Source organism: Lipotes vexillifer, unplaced genomic scaffold, assembly GCF_000442215.2.
Source record: "Lipotes vexillifer unplaced genomic scaffold, Lipotes_vexillifer_v1.1 scaffold414, whole genome shotgun sequence".
In the NCBI taxonomy this organism is placed as follows: domain Eukaryota; kingdom Metazoa; phylum Chordata; class Mammalia; order Artiodactyla; family Lipotidae; genus Lipotes; species Lipotes vexillifer.
Window position 1 is genome coordinate 520,108 of NW_006782864.1, and position 20,068 is coordinate 540,175.

At 38.9% G+C, this 20,068-nt stretch overlaps 1 protein-coding gene across 1 annotated transcript in view; it reads right to left on the minus strand.

The window, feature by feature from the left end:
• The window catches only part of HGSNAT (heparan-alpha-glucosaminide N-acetyltransferase), a 44,348-nt gene that overhangs the window by 13,057 nt on the left and 11,223 nt on the right, over nt 1-20,068 (minus strand). The window contains exons 4-6 of the mRNA XM_007455459.1: nt 19,852-19,973; nt 16,975-17,044; nt 267-336 (exon numbers count right to left, since the gene is read on the minus strand). Coding sequence (XP_007455521.1) covers nt 267-336; nt 16,975-17,044; nt 19,852-19,973 — 262 coding nt within the window. The remainder of the gene's footprint in view (nt 1-266; nt 337-16,974; nt 17,045-19,851; nt 19,974-20,068) is intronic.

The window sequence follows — 20,068 nt, forward strand, 5'->3', positions numbered from 1 at the left end:
ACGGATTGATTCAACAGTGCTGCCTGAAGAGTGAAAACCATCTCCACACCCAGCATCACAAAGCAGCTCAAGCTCCAGCCTCACAAAGACGGGGGCGGGGAGGGGGCACTCTTCACGGAGCCAGCAAGGACTCCTGCTTACCAAGAAGGCAGGACACATGGCCTGGCCTTGCACAGCATGAGATAACTAAGATTACTAAATAGCAGACTGTAAATCCGAATCTAGGAAAACACCCAGAGCACACACGATGCGGTTTAACAACTCACAGAATTGATGAGGCCATCAGTTTCCTGAGAATTTATGGCTTTAGAAATCCAATCACGAAAGTCTTCCAAGCTGTAAATAAATAAAAGGCCTGGTTAATTTGTTTTCCTCGGCAGAATTTTCAGAATGGTATCATATTGAAAGGAAATTAATTTAAAGTTCACATTCTGTACAAGTCAAAGAATTAAAAATTTTAAAGTGTTTTAACGAAAAGGAAATAGAAATCCAAGTACTTTCAAATGCTTCACCCTGACAACATGGTCTCCTGATCGATGAGACAGGAATAAAGACAGAGCTTTCGTTCAAGCGTGTCGTGAGGAAGATGACAGAGTACAAGGACGTGCACTCACTCCCTCGTGGAAGAACACCAGAATCACAACTAACTGCTGAACTATCATCAACAGGAAGACACTGGAACTCACCAAAAAATATACCCCACATCCAAAGACAAAGGAGAAGCCACAATGAGATGGTAGGAGGGGCGCAATCACAGTGAAATCAAATCCCATAACCGCTGAGTGGGTGACTCACAAACTGGAGAACACTTGTGCCACAGAAGTTCACCCACTGGAGTGAAGGTTCTGAGCCCCACGTCAGGCTTCCCAACCTGGGTGTCTGGCAACGGGAGGAGGAATTCCTAGAGAATCAGACTTTGAAGGCTAGCAGGATTTGACTGCAGGACTTCGACAGGACTGGGGGAAACAGAGACTCCACTCGTGGAGGGCACACACAAAGTAGTGTGCGCATCGGGACCCAGGGGAAGGAGCAGTGACCCCATAGGAGACTGAACCAGCCCTACCTGCTGGTGTTGGAGGGTCTCCTGCAGAGGTGGGGGGGTGGCTGTGTCTCACCATGAGGACAAGGACACTGGCAGCAGAAGTTCTGGGAAGTGCTCCTTGGCGTGAGACCTCCCAGAGTTCGCCATTAGCCCCACCAAAGAGCCCGGGCAGGCTCCAGTGTTGGGTCACCTTAGACAAAACAACCAACAGGGAGGGAACCCAGCCCCACCCATCAGCAAACAAGCAGATTAAGTTTTACTGATCTCTGCCAACCACAGCAACACCCAGCTCTACCCACCACCAGTCCCTCCCAACAGGAAACGTGCGCAAGCCTCTAAGATAGCCTCATCCACCAGAGGGCAGGCAGCAGAAGCAAGAAGAACTACAACCCTGCAGCCTGTGGAACAAAAACCACATTCACAGAAAGATACACAAGATGAAAAGGCAGAGGGCTATATACCAGATGAAGGAACAAGATAAAACCCCAGAAAAACAACTAAATGAAGTGGAGACAGGAAACCTTCCAGAAAAAAGAATTCAGAATAATGATAGTGAAGATGGTCCAGGACCTTGGAAAAAGAATGGAGGCAAAGATCGAGAAGATGCAAGAAATGTTTAACAAAGACCTAGAAGAATTAAATAAAAACACCTAGAAGAATTAAAGAAGAAACAGAGATGAACAATACAATAACTGAAATGAAAAATACACCAGAAGGAATCAACAGCAGAATAACTGAAGCAGAAGAACAGATAAGTGACCTGGAAGACAGAATGGTGGAATTCACTGCCATGGAACAGAACAAAGAAAAAAGAATGAAAAGAAATGAAGACAGCCTAAGAGACCTCTGGAACAACAATAAACAGAAAAACATTCGCATTATAGTGGTCCCAAAAGGAGAAGAGAGAGAGAAAGAACACAAGAAAATATCTGAAGAGATTATAGTCGAAAACTTCCCTAACACGGGAAAGGAAATAGCCACCCAAGTCCAGGAAGCGCAAAGAGTCCCAGGCAGGGTAAACCCAAAGAGAAACACGCCGAGACACATGGTAATCAAACTGACAAAAACTAAAGACAAAGAAAAATTATTGAAAGGAACAAGGGAAAAATGACAAATAACATACAAGGGAACTCCCATAAGGTTAATAGCTGATTTCTCAGAAGAAACTCTACAAGCCAGAAGGGAGTGGCATGATACATTTAAAGTGATGAAAGGGAAGAACCTACAACCAAGATTACTCTACCAGCAAGGATCTCATTCAGATTAGATGGAGAAATCAAAAGCTTTATAGACAAGCAAAAGCTAAGAGAATTCAGCACCACCAAACCAGGTCTACAACAAATGCTAAAGGAACTTCTCTAAACGGGAAACACAAAAGAAGAAAAGGACTTATAAAAACAAACCCATAACAATTAAGAAAATGGTAATAGGAAGATACACATCAATAATTACCTTAAACGTGAATGGATTATATGCTCCAACCAAAAGACACAGGCTTGCTGAATGGAAAAAAAAAGAAGACCCATATATATGCTGTCTACAAGAGACCCACTTCAGACCTAGGGAAACATACAGAATGAGAGTGAGGGGATGGAAAAAGATATTCCATGCAAATGGAAATCAAAAGAGGGCTGGAACAGCAATTCTCGTATCAGACAAAATAGACTTTAAAATAAAGAATGTTACAAGAGACAAGGAAGGACACTACATAATGATCAAGGGATCAAACCAAGAAGAAGATAGAACAATTATAAATATATATGCATCCCAACATAGGAGTACCTCAATACATAAGGCAACTGCTAATAGCTATAACAGAGGAAATCGACAGTAACACAATAATACTGGGGGACTTTAACACCTCACACCAATGGACAGATGATCCTAACTGAAAATTAATAAGGAAACACAAGCTTTAAATTACACAACAGGCCAGACAGATTTAATTGATATTTATAGGACATTCCATCCAAAAACAGCAGATCACACTTTCTTCTAAAGTGCACATGAAACATTCTCCAGGATAGATCACACCCTGGGTCACTAATCAAGCCTTAGTAAATTTAAGAATATTGAAATCATATCAAGCATCTTTTCTGACCACAACGCTATGAGATTAGAAATCAACTGCAGGAAAAAAAAAAACATAAAAAACACAAAAACATGAGGCTAAACAATACGTTACTAAATCACCAAGAGATCACTGAAGAAATCAAAGAGGAAATCAAAAAATACCTAGAGACAAATTACAAAGAAAACACAACGATCCAAAACCTATGGGATGCAGCAAATGCAGTTCTAAGAGGGAAGTTTATAGCAATTCAATCTCACCTCAAGAAACAAGAAAAATCTCAAATAAACAATCTAACCTTACACCTAAAAGAACTAGAGAAAGAACAAACAAAAGCCAAAGTTAGTAGAAGGAAGGAAATCATAAAGATCAGAGCAGAAATAAATGAAATAGAAACAAAGAAAACAATAGCAAAGATCAACAAAACTAAAAGCTGCTTCTTTGAGAAGATAAACAAAATTGATAAACCATTAGCCAGACTCATCAAGAAAAAGAGGGAGAGGACTTCAATCAATAAAATTAGAAATGAAAAAGGAGAAGTTACAACAGACAACACAGGTATACAAAGCATCCTAAGAGACTACTACAAGCAACTCTATGCCAAAGAAATGGACAACCTGGAAGAAATGGACCTATTCTTAGAAGGTATAACCTTCCAAGACTGAACCAGGAAGAAACAGAAAATATGAACAGACCAATCACAAGTAATGAAATAGAAACTGTGATCAAAAATCTTCCAACAAACAAAATACCAGGACCAGATGGCTTCACAGGTGAATTCTATCAAACATTTAGAGAAGAGCTAACACTCATCCTTCTCAAACTCCTCCAAAACACTGCAGAGGAAGGAACACTCCCAAAATCATTCTATGAGGCCACCATCACCCTGATACCAAAACCAGACAAAGATACTACAAAAAAAGAAAATTACAGACCAATATCACTGATGAATATAGATGTAAAAATCCTCAAGAAAATACTAGCAAACAGAATCCAACAACACATTAAAAGGATCATACACCATGATCAAGTGGGATTTATCCCAGGGATGCAAGGATTCTTCAATATACACAAATCAATCAATGCGATACACCATATTAACAAATTGAAGAAGAAAAACCTTATGATCATCTCAATAGATGCAGAAAAAGCTTTTGACAAAATTCAACACCCATTTATGACAAAAACTCTCACGAAAGAGAGCACAGAGGGAACCTACTTCAACATAATAAAGGCCATATATGACAAACCCACAGCAAACATCATTCTCAATGGTGAAAAACTGAAAGCATTTCCTGTAAGATCAGGAACAAGACAAAGATGTCCACTCCCGCCACTATTATTCAACATAGTTTTGGAAGTCCTAGCCATGGCAATCAGAGAAGAAAAAGAAATAAAAGGAATACAAATTGGAAAAGAAGTAAAACTGTCACTGTTTGCAGATGACATGTTACTCTACATAGAAAACCCTAAAGATTCCACCAGAAAACTACTAGAACCAATCAATGAATTTGGTAAAGTGACAGGACACAAAAGTAACGCACAGAAACCTCTCACATTCCTATACGCTAACAATGTAAAATCAGAAAGAGAAATTAAGGAAACAATCCCATTTACCACTGCAACAAAAAGAATAAAATACCTAGGAATAAACCTACTTAGGGAGACAAAAGACCTATATGCAGAAGACTAGAAGACACTGATGAAAGAAATTAAATATGATACAAACAGATGGAGAGATATACCATGCTCTTGGATTGGAAGAATCAATATTGGGGAAATGACTATACTACCCAAAGCAATCTACAGATTCTATGCAATCCCTATCAAATTACCAATGGCATTTTTTACAGAACTAGAACAAAAAAATCTTAAAATTTGTATGGAGACACAAAAGACCTTGCATAGCCAAAGCAGTCTTGAGGGAAAAAAACAGAGCTGGAGGAATCAGACTCCTTGACTTCAGACTATACTACAAAGCTACAGTAATCAAGACAATATGGTACTGGCACAAAAACAGAAACATAGATCAATGGAACAATATAGAATGTCCAGAGATAAACCCATGCATCTATAGTCAACTAATCTATGACAAAGGAGGCAAGGATATACAATGGAGAAAAGACAGTCTCTTCATTAAGTGGTGCTGGGAAAACTGGACAGCTACATGTAAAAGAATGAAATTAGAACACTCCCTAACACCATACACAAAAATAAACTTAAAATGGACTAAAGACTTAAATGTAAGACCAGACACTATAAAACTCTTTGAGGAAAACATAGGAGGAACACTCTTTGACATAAATCACAGCAAGATCTTTTTGATCCACCTCCAAGAGTAATGGAAATAAAAGCAAAAATAAACAAATGGGACCTAATGAAACATAAAACCTTTTGCAAAGCAAAGGAAACTACAAACAAGACGAAAAGACAACCCTCAGAATGGGAATAAGTATTTGCAAACGAATCAACGGACAAAGGATTAATCTCCAAAATATATAAACAGTTCATGCAGCTCAATATTAAAAAAAACAAACAACCCCATCCAAAAGTGGGCAGAAGACCTAAGTAGGCATTTCTCCAATGAAGACATACAGATGGCCAAAAAGCACACGAAAAGCTGCTCAACATCACTAATTATTAGGGAAATGCAAATCAAAACTACAATGAGGTATCACCTCACACCAGTTAGAATGGGCATCATCAGAAAATCTACAAACAACAAATGCTGGATTGGGTGGGGACAAAAAGGAACCCTCTTGCACTGTTGGTGGGAATGTAAATTGATACAGCCACCATGGAGAACAGTATGGAGGTTCCTTAAAAAACTAAAAATAGAATTACCATATGACCCAGCAATCCCACTACTGGGCATATTACCCAGAGAAAACCATAATGCAAAAAGACACATGCACCCCAGTGTTCACTGCAGCACTATTTACAATAGCCATGTCATGGAAGCAACCTAAATGCCCATCGACAGACGAATGGATAAAGAAGTTGTGGTACATACATGCAATGGAATATCACTCAGCCATGAAACGGAACGAAATTGAGTCATTTGTTGAGACATGGATGGATCTAGAGACTGTCATACAGAGTGAAGTAAGTCAGAAAGAGAAAAACAAATATCGTATATTAACGCATATATGTGGAACCTAGAAAAATGGTATAGATGAACCGGTTTGCAGGGCACAAGTTGAGATACAGATGTAGAGAACAAACGTATGGACACCAAGGGGGGAAAGCCACAGTGGGGTGGGGATGGTGGTGTGCTGAATTGGGTGATTGGGATTGACATGTACACACTGATGTGTATAAAACTGATGACTAATAAGAACCTGCAGTAAAAAAAAACAAACAAACCAAAAAAACAACTAATACTAAACTTTCTTTGGGTTACTTATATGGAAATATGTTAATATAAATGTTTCAGACATTACATGAAATTTCTAAAAATCTTATATGTTCTGGTATAATGTTATAAGTCATAATTCTAGTTATTACTTTAAAATGTGTATCTCAGAAATAACTAAATTTCCTTGTCAATTGCATTATTATGAACTGTCATCAAATCTTAAACCATGGTCATTTTCAAGTCTTTTGTCATTTACAGACAGTTCTGGGTGTACTCTGATGCTTTTGCAAATATGTTCCTATAAAAGGGTTTCGTCTTCAAGGAATTCATGGAAAAGACTCTGACAAGTACAGGTTTCTGGTAACTGACTATACTGCTGAACTGAATGAAAAAGCATTTTCAGAACTCTAATGGAAAACTAATGAATTCATAAAAGCGCTAACAAAAGATCAAGATAAAAAAATAATTACATGGGACTGAGTGAACTGATGAGGATGATTATAATTTTTGTGACTTTCTGTTTGAATAAAAAAAAAAACCCACAAGGACGCAGAGGCAAAAAATATACAAATCAATTTTCACTGCAAAGTAAAGGAACCGTTACAGTGGAGGATTACTGGACTGAATGTCAATATTATGACATACTATGAGTGTGTTTTGTGTTTGGTAATTGCAATCATTGTTACTTTTCTTGTGATCATCCATTTACAATGCTTGGTGTCAGTTTATTTATCTCTTGTAAAAATAAAATACAGTGTGTGTGTGTGAAAAAAAAGATGAGTGAAAGACAGAGGTTTAAGTCAGGATGCAGAAATCAGTGAATGTATTTGATTAATAAATAAATAAAAGTAGTATTAAAGAAAAAAGACAAATGCACCCCAATGTTCATTGCAGCACTATTTACAACAGCCAGGTCATGGAAGCAACCTAAATGCCCACTGACAGATGAATGGATAAAGAAGATGTGGTACATATATACAATGGAATATTACTTGACCATAAAAAGGAACGAAATTGGGTCATTTGTAGAGACGTGGATGGATCTAGAGACTGTCATACAGAGTGAAGTAAGTCAGAAAGAGAAAAACAAATATCGTATATTAACGCATATATGTGGAACCTAGAAAAATGGTATAGATGAACCAGTTTGCAGGGCAGAAATAGAGACACAGATATAGCAAACAATCATATGGACACCAAGCGGGGGAAAGTCGTGGGGTGGTGGTGGTGTGATGAACTGGGAGATTGGGATTGACATGTATACACTAATATGTATAAAATGGATAACTAATAAGAAGCTGCTGTATAAAAAAATATACAAAATTTTTTTAAAAAAAGTGTTGTGAGGGTGAAATGAGATCATTATTCCCTGTCGCTGGAATTCTGATTAACAACACTATTAAAGTTAGAATAGCAGAAGCCTGCAACAACCAAACGTGCCCAATGCAGCAATGACTAATCTCAGTGTCTGCATCTGTGAGAGGATGAGCTATGACTATTAAAACAGCAGGAACAGTGCAGCAACAGGATGGACCCAGAGACCATCATACTAAGTGAAGTCAGAGAAAGACAAATACCATATGATATCACTTATATTGAAACAGAAACAGACTCACAGACATAGAGAACAGACTTGTGGTTGCCAAGAGGGAGGGGAGTGGGAGAGGGATGGAATGGGAGGTTGGGATTAGCAGATGCAAACTATTATATAGAGAATGGATAAACAACAAGGTCCTACTATACAGTACAGGGAACTGTATTCAATATCCTATGATGAACCATAATGGAAAAGAATATTTTAAAAAAAGAATGTATATACATGTATAACTGAATCACTTTGCTGTACAGTAGAAATTAACACAGCATTGTAAATCAACTATACTTCAATAAGACAAATTTTAAAAAAAGAGAGACAAAAGAAAAAAAAATTTTGTCCACCCTGGAAAAAAAAAGGAATGCCTGTACAAAGAAATATAAATACAAACTATTAAATACAAAAACCAAATCATAGTATTCAGACTCAATTACAACTAAATAAAAATGCACAGATGTGGGACTTCCCTGGCCATCCAGTGGTTGGGATTTCATGCTTCCACTGCAGGGGGCACGGGTTCGATCCCTGGTGGGGGAACTAAGATCACACATGCCGTGTGGCACGGCCAAAAACAAAATGCACAAATGCAAACTGAGAAAGTTTGACAGTGACCTTGGAGTGACTCACAGTTAAGGTACTGGGTTCTTTCTCCTAGATGGTGCTTTAGTGCAACAAGATATCCAGAGGATATTAAGTTGATTTACATGATTAACAAAAGATAAATATCTTAACTGGTTTTTCTTTGAAACGAGGGTTCTTACTTGGAAAAAAAGTTTCAAAAAGTATATTTAGCTCTTTCACACAATGTTTACATTCTGATTTAGTTTACTTCCCCTTTTTTTTTTTTAAACTTTGGAGTGGAAATGAATCCTGATTTCCAATACACTAAAGATTGCTTAGTGACTTGATGGGGTAATATCTTTTGTTATTTACAATTCCTGCAATTTTCTGGGACAGTTTCACTTTTATTTAGTTTGTTTGTGCCCATAAGGACATGAACTTTCCATTTTATGTCCCCACATCCAATTATTAAAGTCCACACAGAATCGTTTCTCAACCCAACAACTGTAGCAAACTCAGAGCTAACAGGCCAATTTGCTATTTTTCAAATAATAATGAATACTTAGCATTTTTAATCTGGTATATAAGAACGATTAAATTTGCCCTTTTAGTAAGTACAATTCTTTGATTAAAAAATCAAGAGAAGGCAACTCTTTGTCTGTAAATCATTGAGGGCTTTCTTATAGAAATTATATATAACATTTCTAATATTACAAGCCCTTATATATACTGTGCTTCCAGCTCTCTTGATACTGAAAAGTGTAATAAACTTCATACTCATACAGGTTTTGCATAAAATTTGCACCTTTGAACATTTGAAATATTCAATGCATTGGATTTTTCCTCCTCTTTCCTTTTTTTTTTTTTTTGGTCATGGAAAGTTTCAAACATATACATACATATAAGTAGACAAACCAGTATAATGAACCACTATGGACCCATTACCTACCTTCAACAAGTATCTACGAAGCATGGTCAATCTTACTTCATCTATACTCCCACCCACTGCCCCTCCTCCCTGACTTGGCTTGGTCATTTTAAAGAAAATCATAGGGGACTTCCCTGGTGGTGCAGTGGATAAGACTCCATGCTCCCAAGCAGGAGGCCTGGGTTGGATCCCTGGTCAGGGAAGTAGATCCCACATGCATGCCACAACTAAGAGTTCACATGCTTCAACTAAGGAGACTGCCTGCCACAACTAAGGAGCCCGCGAGCTGCAAAAAAGGAGCCTGTGTGTTGCAACTAAGGAGTCCACCTGCCTCAACTAAACCCCAGTGCAACCAAATTAATTAATTAATTTTTAAAAAAGAAAGAAAGAAAATCATATCACTTCATCTATAAATACTTCAGTATGTACTGCTAAAAGATAAGGACTCAGGGGGCGGAGTCAAGATGGCGGACTAGGAGGACACGGAATTCGTGTCTCTGCACGACTAATGCACCTACCAGGCACTGGTGGGGGACCACAGATGCCTAAGGGGATGGTAGGAACCCCCAGTGACCAGCTTGCAGGATCTTGGTTCCCAGGCCAGAGGTCGGGCCCCAGCTCCTGTGGTGGGAGCTCCAAGTCCAAACCAATGGACTAACAGAGAACCTCAGACCCCAGGGAATATTCATTGGAGTGAGGCCTCCTGGAGGTCCTCATCTCAGCACCAAGACCTGGCTCTAACCAACTGCCTGCAAATGCCAGTGCTGGAAACCTCAGGCCAAACAACCAGTAAGATAGGAATACAGCACCACGTATCAAAAAAAAAAAAAAAGAAAAGAAACGACAAAAAAAATGTTACAGATGAAGGAGGAAGGTAAAAACCTAAAAGATGAAATAAATGAAGACAAAATAGGCAACCTATCTGAAAAAGAATTCAGAGTAATGACAGTAAAGATGATCCAAAATCTCAGAAACAGAATGGAGAAAACACGAGAAACATTTAACAAGGATCTAGAAGAACTAAAGAGCAAACAAACAATGATGAACAACAAAATTACTGAAACTAAAAATACTCTAGAAGGAATCAATAACTGAATAACTGAGACAGAAGAACAGATAACTGAGCTGGAAGATAAAATGGTGGAAATAACTGCCAGGGAGCAGAATAAAGAAAAAAGAATGAAAAGAATTGAGGACAGTCTCAGAGACCCCTGGGACAACATTAAACGTACCAACATTCGAATTATTAGGGTGCCAGAAGAAGAAGAGAAAAAAAAGGGTCTGAGAAAATATTTGAAGAGATTATAGTCGAAGACTTCCCTAACATGGGAAAGGAAATAATCAAGTCCAGGAAGCACAGAGTCCCATACAGGATAAACCAAAAGAGAAACACGCCAATACATATATTAATCAAACTAACAAAAATTACATACAAAGAAAAAATATTAAAAGCAGCAAGGGAAAAGCAACAAAAAACATACAGGGAATCCCCAGAAGGTTAACAGCTGATTCTTCAGCAGAAACTCCGCAAACCAGAAGGGAGTGGCAGCACATATTCAAAGTGATGAAAGGGAAAAACCTACAACCAAGATTACTCTACCCAGCAAGGATCTCATTCAGATTCAATGGAAAAATTAAAACCTTTACAGACAAGCAAAAACTAAGAGAAGTCAGCACCACCAAACCAGCTTTACCACAAATGATAAAGGAACTTCTCCTGGCAGGAAACACAGAGATGGAAAAGACCTACCAAAACAAACCCCAAACAATTAAGAAAATGGTAATAGGAACATACATATTGATAATTACCTTGAATGTAAATGGATTAAATGCTCAAACCAAAAGACATAGACTGGCTGAATGGATACAAAAACAAGACCTGTATATATGTTGTCTGCAAGAGAACCCCTTCAGACCTAGGGGCACAAACAGACTGAAAGTGAGGGGATGGAAAAAGATAATCCATGCAAAAGGAAATCAAAAGAAAGCTGGAGTAGCAGTTCTCGTATCAGACAAAACAGACTTTAAAATAAAGACTATGACAGGAGACAAAGAAGGACACTACATAATGATCAAGGGATCGATCCAAGAAGAAGATATAACAATTGTAAATATTTATGCACCCAACAGAGGAGCACCTCAATACATAAGGCAAATGCTAACAGCCATAAAAGGGGAAATCGACAGTAACACAATCATAGTAGGGGACTTTAACACCCCACTTTCACCAATGGACAGACCATCCAAAACAAAAATAAATAAGGAAACACAAGATTTAAATGATACATTAAACAAGATGGACTTAATTGATATTTATAGGACATTCCACCCCCAAACAACAGAGTACACTTTCTTCTCAAGTGCTCATGGAACATTCTCCAGGATAGACCATATCTTGGATCACAAATCAAGCCTTGGTAAATTTAAGAAAACTGAAATAGTATCAAGTATCTTTTCTGACCACAACACTATGAGACTAGATGTCAATTACAGGAAAAAAAACTAAAAAATATAAAAACATGGAGAGTAAACACATGGAGAGTAAATAACCAAGAGATCACTGAAGAAATCAAAGAGGAAATTAAAAAATATCTAGAAACAAATGACAATGAAAACACGATGATACAAAACCTATGGGATGCAGCAAAAGCAGTTCTAAGAGGGAAGTTTAAAGCAATACAATCCTACCTGAAGAAACAAGAAAAATCTCAAACAACCTAACCTTACACCTAAAGCAATTAGAGAAAGAAGAACAAAAAAGAGAAGACCCCAAAGATAGCAGAAGGAAAGAAATAATAAAAATCAGATCAGAAATAAGTGAAAAAGAAATGAAGGAAACAATAGCAAAGATCAATAAAACTAAAGCTAGTTCTTTGAGAAGATAAACAAAATTGATAAACCATTAGCCAGACTCATCAAAAAAAAACAGAGAAGACTAAAATCAACAGAATTAGACATGAAAAAGGAGAACTAACAACTAACACTGTAGAAATACAATGGCTCATGAGAGATTACTACAAGCAACTATATGCCAGTGAAATGGACAACCTGGAGGAAATAGACAAATTCTTAAAAAGCAAGACCTTCCGAGGCTGAACCAGGAAGAAACAGAAAATATAAACAGACAAATCACAAGCACTGAAATTGAAACTGTGATTAAAACTCTTCCAACAAACAAAAGCCCAGGATCAGATGGCTTCACAGGCAAATTCTATCAAACATTTAGAGAAGAGCTAACACCTATCCTTCTCAAACTCTTCCAAAATATAGCAGAGGGAGGAACACTCCCCAACTCATTTTACGAGGCCACCATCACCCTGATACCAAAACCAGACAAAGGTATCACAAAAAAAGAAAACTACAGGCCAATATCACTGATGAACATAGATGCAAAAATCCTCAACAAAATACTAGCAAACAGAATCCAACAGCACATTAAAAAGATCATACACCATGATCAAGTGGGGTTTACCCCAGGAATGCAAGGATTCTTCAATATACGCAAATCAATCAACGTGAAACACCATATTAGCAAAATGAAGAATAAAAACCATATGATAATATCAATAAACATAGAAAAAGCTTTTGACAAAATTCATCACGCATTTATGATAAAAACTCTCCAGAATGTAGGCATACAGGGACCCTACCTCAACATAATAAAGGCCATATATGACAAACCCACAGCCAACATTGTTCTCACTGGTGAAAAACTGAAACCATTTCCTCTAAGATCAGAAACAAGACAAGGTTGCCCACTCTCACCGCTATTATTCAACATAGTTTTGGAAGTTTTAGCCACAGCAAGCAGAGAAGAAAAAGAAATAAAAGGAATCCAAATTGGAAAAGAAAAAGTAAAACTGTCACTGTTTGCAGATGTCATGATACTACACAGAGAGAATCCTAAAGGTGCCACCAGAAAACTACTAGAGCTACTCAATGGATACAAACTTAATGTACAGAAATCACTTGCATTCCTATACGCTAATGATGAAATATCTGACAGAGAAATTAAGGAAACACTCCTATTTACCACTGCAAAGAAAAGAATAAAATACCTAGGAATAAACCTACCTAAGAAGACAAAAAACCTGTATGCAGAAAACTATAAGACACTGATGATAGAAATTAAAGATGATACAAATGGAGGGAGAGATATACCATGTTCTTGGATTGGAAGAATCAACATTGTGAAAATGACTATACTACCCAAAGCAATCTACAGATTCAATGCAATCCCTATCAAACTACCAATTGCATTTTTCACAGAACTAGAAGAAAAAGTTGCACAATTTGTATGGAAACACAAAAGACCCCGAATAACCAAAGCAATCTTGAGAAAGAAAAATGGAGCTGGAGGAATCAGGCTCCCTGACTTCAGGCTATACTACAAAGCTATGGTAATCAAGACAGTGTGGTACTGGCACAAAAACTGAAATATAGATCAGTGGAACAGGATAGAAAGCCCAGAGATAAACCCATGTACATATGGTCACCTTATCTTTGATAAAGGCGGCAAGAGTATAAAATGGAGAAAAGACGGCCTCTTCAATAAGTGGTGCTGGGAAAACTGCACAGCTACATGTAAAAGAATGGAATAAGAACAGTCCCTAACACCATACACAAAAATAAACTCAAAATGGACTAAAGACCTAAATGTAAGACCAGACACTATAAAACTCTTAGAGGAAAACATAGGCAGAACACTCTATGACATAAATCACAGCAAGATCCTTTCTGACCCACCTCCTAGAGAAATGGAAATAAAAACAAAAGTAAACAAATGGGACCTAATGAAACTTCAAAGCTTTTGCACAGCAAAGGAAACCATAATCAAGATGAAAAGACAACCCTCAGAATGGGAGAAAATATTTGCAAATGAAGCAACTGACAAAGGATTAATCTCCACAATTTACAAGCAGCTCATGCAGCTCAATATCAAAAAAACAAACAACCCAATCCAAAAATGGGCAGAAGACCTAAATAGACATTTCTCCAAAGAAGATATACAGGTGGCCAACAAATACATGAAAGGATGCTCAATATCACTAACCATTAGAGAAATGCAAATCAAAACTACAATGAGGTATCACCTCACACCAGTCAGAATGTCCATCATCAAAAAATCTACAAACAATAAATGCTGGAGAGGGTGTGGAGAAAAGGGAACCCTCTTGCACTGTTGGTGGGAATGTAAATTGATACAGCCACTATGGAGAACAGTATGGAGGTTCCTTAAAAAACTAAAAACAGAATTAACATATGACCCAGCAATCCCACTCCTGGGCATATACCCTGAGAACACCACAATTCAAAAAAAGGCATGTACCACAATGTTCATTGCAGCTCTATTTTACAATAGCCACGACATGGAAGCAACCTCAGTGCCCATCGACAGATGAATGGATAAAGAAGATGTGGCACATATATAAAATGTAATATTACTCAGCCATAAAAAGAAACGAATTTGAGTTATTTGTAGTGAGGTGGATGGATCTAGAGTCTGTCATACAGAGTGAAGTAAGTCAGAAAGAGAAAAACAAATACCGTATGCTAACATATATATACGGAATCTAAAAAAAAAGGTTCTGAAGAACCTAGGGGCAGGACAGGAATAAAGACGCAGATGTAGAGAATGGACTTGAGGACACGGGGAGGGGGAAAGGGTAAGCTGGGACGAAGTGAGAGAGTGGTATGGACATATATACACTACCAAATATAAAATAGATAGCTAGTGGGAAGCAGCAGCATAGCACAGGGAGATCAGCTCGTGCTTTGTGACCACCTAGAGGGGTGGGATAGGGAGGGAGACGCAAGATGGAGGAGATATGGGGATACAGGTATATGTATATGTGTAGCTGATTCACTTAGTTATAAAGCAGAAACTAACACACCACTGTAAAGCAATTATACTCCAATAAAGATGTTAAAAAAAGAAAACGATAAGGACTCTCTATTTTTAAACATACTGCAATTCTATTACCTCATTAAGAATATTATCAATTCCTCAATATTGTCAAATAGCAAGTTCAATTTTCCTGTCTTTTTTACAGTTTAATTGCTCAAGTCAGTACCCAAACATGTTCCATATACCCATTGCTTATATTTTTAATTTCTTTTTTCCCTTATAACTCAACTCCCATTTCTAGTTTATCCAGCACTAATATCATCACCGTCACATGAAAAACTTGAAAACAGAACCATCTAAGGAAAGGTAAAAGAAGATATTTAAAAATTAAAATTTAAAAAAGCACTTATTTTCTTGTACATGCTTGTTCCCCAAGTGAAAAGGAGAAAGACGCTATATTCTTACTACTTTTTCAGATTCTTTTCTGGTTCAGACAAATCTGAACTTCCCTGGGCTTCCATAGGCACACTGGAAAGTGATGGGGAAAGGTACAAGGCACTCTTGCTTTCCCCACAAGAGCTTTGTGCCCACAGGCTGCAAAGGGAGAATCACATGTAGGAGTTTCAATTCAACAGTAGGGCAAGGTGGGATTCTTCTCTTTGCAAGAGTCTGATATCAGCTATCTACCACTTTAAACATCATGTAATAGATACATTCACATCCAAAGCACCAAATGAAAACACTCTAATAAACTCGAAGACCATTTACATCTTATCACCAAAGTAATGCAACTCCTCTTTGCGGATTGCACTCCGTCCCTAAAGGGTCAGAGTGATAAACTCCCCAAAGGTGCAGGATTTCCCCAAGCTAGGTTTTTTCTTCCAATTTGGATCCGGCTCACCAATAAAATCTCATGGTCTTTCCTGAGACTGTAACCAGCTGAGTATGTGAAAATTCAATCTTATTCCTTTTAAGAGGAAAGACCTCCCCTTGGCAAGGTGACATGCCAGGCCTGGGTCTATTTCACTTTCTTTTCCTTCTGCAGTCCGCAAATCCACTCACCAGAATCGTTGTTTACCAGGCAGGAGAAGGAATCCCCTCTCCAAGCTAGCCGACCCTAACCAAGGGAGAGTCCACCATGAGGTTGGGGGTCCCCACCACAGGAGCTGGGAAGCTGGACCAGAGGCATGGCCTCTGGGTTCAGAGCCAAGAGGAGGAAGACAGTCAGTGTGGCAGCACCTCCCAAGCCCATCACAGGCCTCTTCCATGCGCTCCGTGGCAGGATGTGAGAGTCTGTCAGGAAATAATGATTTGCTCAAGTATTTTCTTCTACATCTTCAGCCACGTGGGAGAATTGAAGGCAGAGAGCCATTCACACTAGGTTATTATTTCCCTGAAGTCAAGGACCATCTCTTATTCGACACTGAATCCCTAATGCCTAGGACTACACTGGGCATGGTGGACACAGTAAGTTTTCATTTAATCCAGGAATAACGGTCAAACTACCCTTTCTGAATACAGTTATTCTGTATTCTATTTTCCCCAGTGTGCCCCCCCACAACGCCTGCTTACCTCAGCGCGAACCTTAGAAAGGACACCACAATGATGAGCACCAGGCCGACAAGGAACGCGATACTCACAGCTGCAAAAATAAAGAAAACATATCATCACCAAAAGCTGTCATGTCATCACAGTAAATCAGTAAATGAAAAATGCAAACAATAAGAAAAAGAATGTATATATATGTATAGTTGAATCACTTTGCTGTATAGTAGAAATTAACTCAACATTGTAAATCAACTATACTTCAGTAAAACAAATTTTAAAATTAAAAAAAGAAAAAGGGGGCTTCCCTGGTGGCGCAGTGGTTGAGAGTCCGCCTGCTGATGCAGGGGACACGGGTTCGTGCCCCGGTCCGGGAAGATTCCACATGTCGCGGAGCGGCTGGGCCCATGAGCCATGGCCGCTGAGCCTGCACGTCCGGAGCCTGTGCTCCGCGACGGGAGAGGCCACAACAGTGAGAGGCCCGCATACCGCAAAAAAAAAAAAAAGAAAAAGAAAAAGAAAAAAAAGAAAAAGGCAAACAAATAAAAATGGGAATGTATGAAGGAAAAGCCTATATCCTTATGTGAAATTTCTTATTAACAACTGAGAATACTCTTCATGAGGGAAGCGCTAATTTTCACCATGAAAAATATCAAACATACAGAAAAGTACAGAGAACTGTACAATAAACCCACATATAGCTGTCACCTAGATTCTAGAATATCTAACATTGTCACTCTTGCTTCATCTACTACTACTACTCACCCTTTTTTTTTTCCACCTGAAGTGTTTTAAGCAAATCCCAGACATCAAGCTATTTCATTCCCACATCTTCAGGATGTATATGTACGTCACACAATTCTTACGTGACTCCCTGAGGAGGACGCTGTATCTCTTCCGTAGGACGCTACTGAAGACACACGGCCTCTTCTGGGTCACAAGAAGGCAGGCAAGCAAACCAAAGTAACAAAACAACTGGCCAGTCCTCTTCAAAAGTGTCAAGGTCGTGAAAGACCAAGAAAGGCTGATTAGAGGCCATGAGGTTAGATTAGAGGAGGCCTGGGAGACCTGATCACTAAATGCTCTGTGGGACCCTGGACACAAAACGGACACGAGGAGGACAACTGGAGAAATCTGAGAACTCCGCAGCTCAGTTAATAGCGCTGTGTGCATGATGTTCCTGGTTTCAATCACTGTACATGGAATCACTGTACTGTGATTAAATAGTTTAGTGGCTTAGGGGAAGCTGAGTGAAGGGTATATGGAAACCCTGTTTTGCAACGTTTCTGTGAGTCTAAAACTATTTCAAAATTAAAAGTTTCTTAAGAATGGACCTTTTGCTGTATAAGTACAATGTCATACAAAATTAATAATTCCCTGGCTAACACTGAGCCCATATTCAAATTTTTCTAGTTGCCTCGAAAATGTGTGTTGTAGTCCACGTGTTCAAATCAGGATCCAAGCAAGGCTCGCATCTTGCCTGCATGGTTAACGTGTCTTAAGCTCCATGCATTGGTCCACAGCCACTGACTTGATTTACACGAGGCTGGCTGTCTCCTATCAGGGCATCTCATTCGAGGTCTAGATCTGCCAGGACCCCTCGCCTGGTGTCACTGAACTTGTTCCTCTGTCCTCCGTGCGCTCTGTAAATGGGAAGTTAGCTGTAAAGCCTTGGCCGAGAAGTCCCACTTCTCTGGCAGGAACGCGTCACGGGTGCTGTGTCTTTCCCACCACGTCCTATCAGGAGCACCTCCTGCTTCAGACCTTGTGCCCGATGCCCGCATTCAGCTGGTGAAGGCCTGTCCCCTCCCGTGTAAAGTTCCCCTTTCATTGGATGGTTCCATCCACTCACGGCTTTTGCCTAAATCAGTAACTTCAATGGGCGTTGCAAAATATTCTGCCCCATTATTAGCTGGATTCCTTCTCTAAAGAATTTACCCTCATCATCTAGGACTATTTTGTTACCCTAAGATATAGTCAAAACAGACAAGGCAGGAGAGATGATCCTCCCTTTCCCAGGATCATCAGTTAACACCAGGTGTCCTTGTTACCCCCAAAGGCAACCAAAATATTGTTTTTGTTGGGGGAGGGGGCCTTGTGCTTTTTAGCTTCATAGCGAACTCACTGGTTTTTGTATGTGCAACGTGTTTCCGTCAATTACATTCATTATTCTTTTAACGATTAAATCATTCCGCGTTGGCTCTTTCACATTGGCTCTTACCAGTATTCTTCTGACAGTCTTCAACAGCGTCACTGTGGACAGTACTTATTGTTGGAACAGCCCCAGGGATTCCTGATACTATCTACTGGGGGCTTGGAGGGACAGATTTTCTCCAGTGGAGTTATTAGAGAATGAACGATCCCTCCTGAACCCAAGGGGACCTCTGGACAGTCAGAGACACATACAGGAAACACTGTACCCTAAATCCTAAAACAAAGAAAGACACCTGATAGTCAACTGTCTTATTTCTAGTTTCTTTCCACTGCATTAATTTTTTTGGCTTATTTATACTTCATAATACAGTAAATAACAACTATGAGAATATGTTGATACATCAAATAATTTTTTGTATGTCACATAATTTTCTTAGTCTACACCAATGACACAATAAATACATTATAAATATGCCATAACTGAGACAGACAACCTATAATCCATGATTTAAATTACCCGAAATGTCACAAACAGTACTCAAAAACTAAAACCGTTGAAAATGCAAATTTACCAAGAGGGACTTCCCTGGTGGTCCAGTGGTTGAGATTCTGTGCTCCCAGTGCAGGGGGCCCAGGTTCGATCCCTGGTCAGAGAACTAGATCCCACATCCTACAACTAAGACCTGGAGCAGCCAAATAAATAAACAAATATTTTTTTAAAATAAAAATCAACCAAGAGCATGTACGTACGAAGGTTACTGTCAACTGGCTTCTCATTAACGACCAGGTCACACGCAATTTCATTGACTCCATCGTGGGTGTGCTTTACCAAGAGAGAATAGTTTCCAAATTCTCCAAATTTGTATTCCAGCCTACAAAGATTAGGGAAAACGAAGAAACATCATTAGTTAGGAAATAAGCAGTTGGATGTTGGTAATGTCACCCAGGCAGAGTGATAGGCATTCCT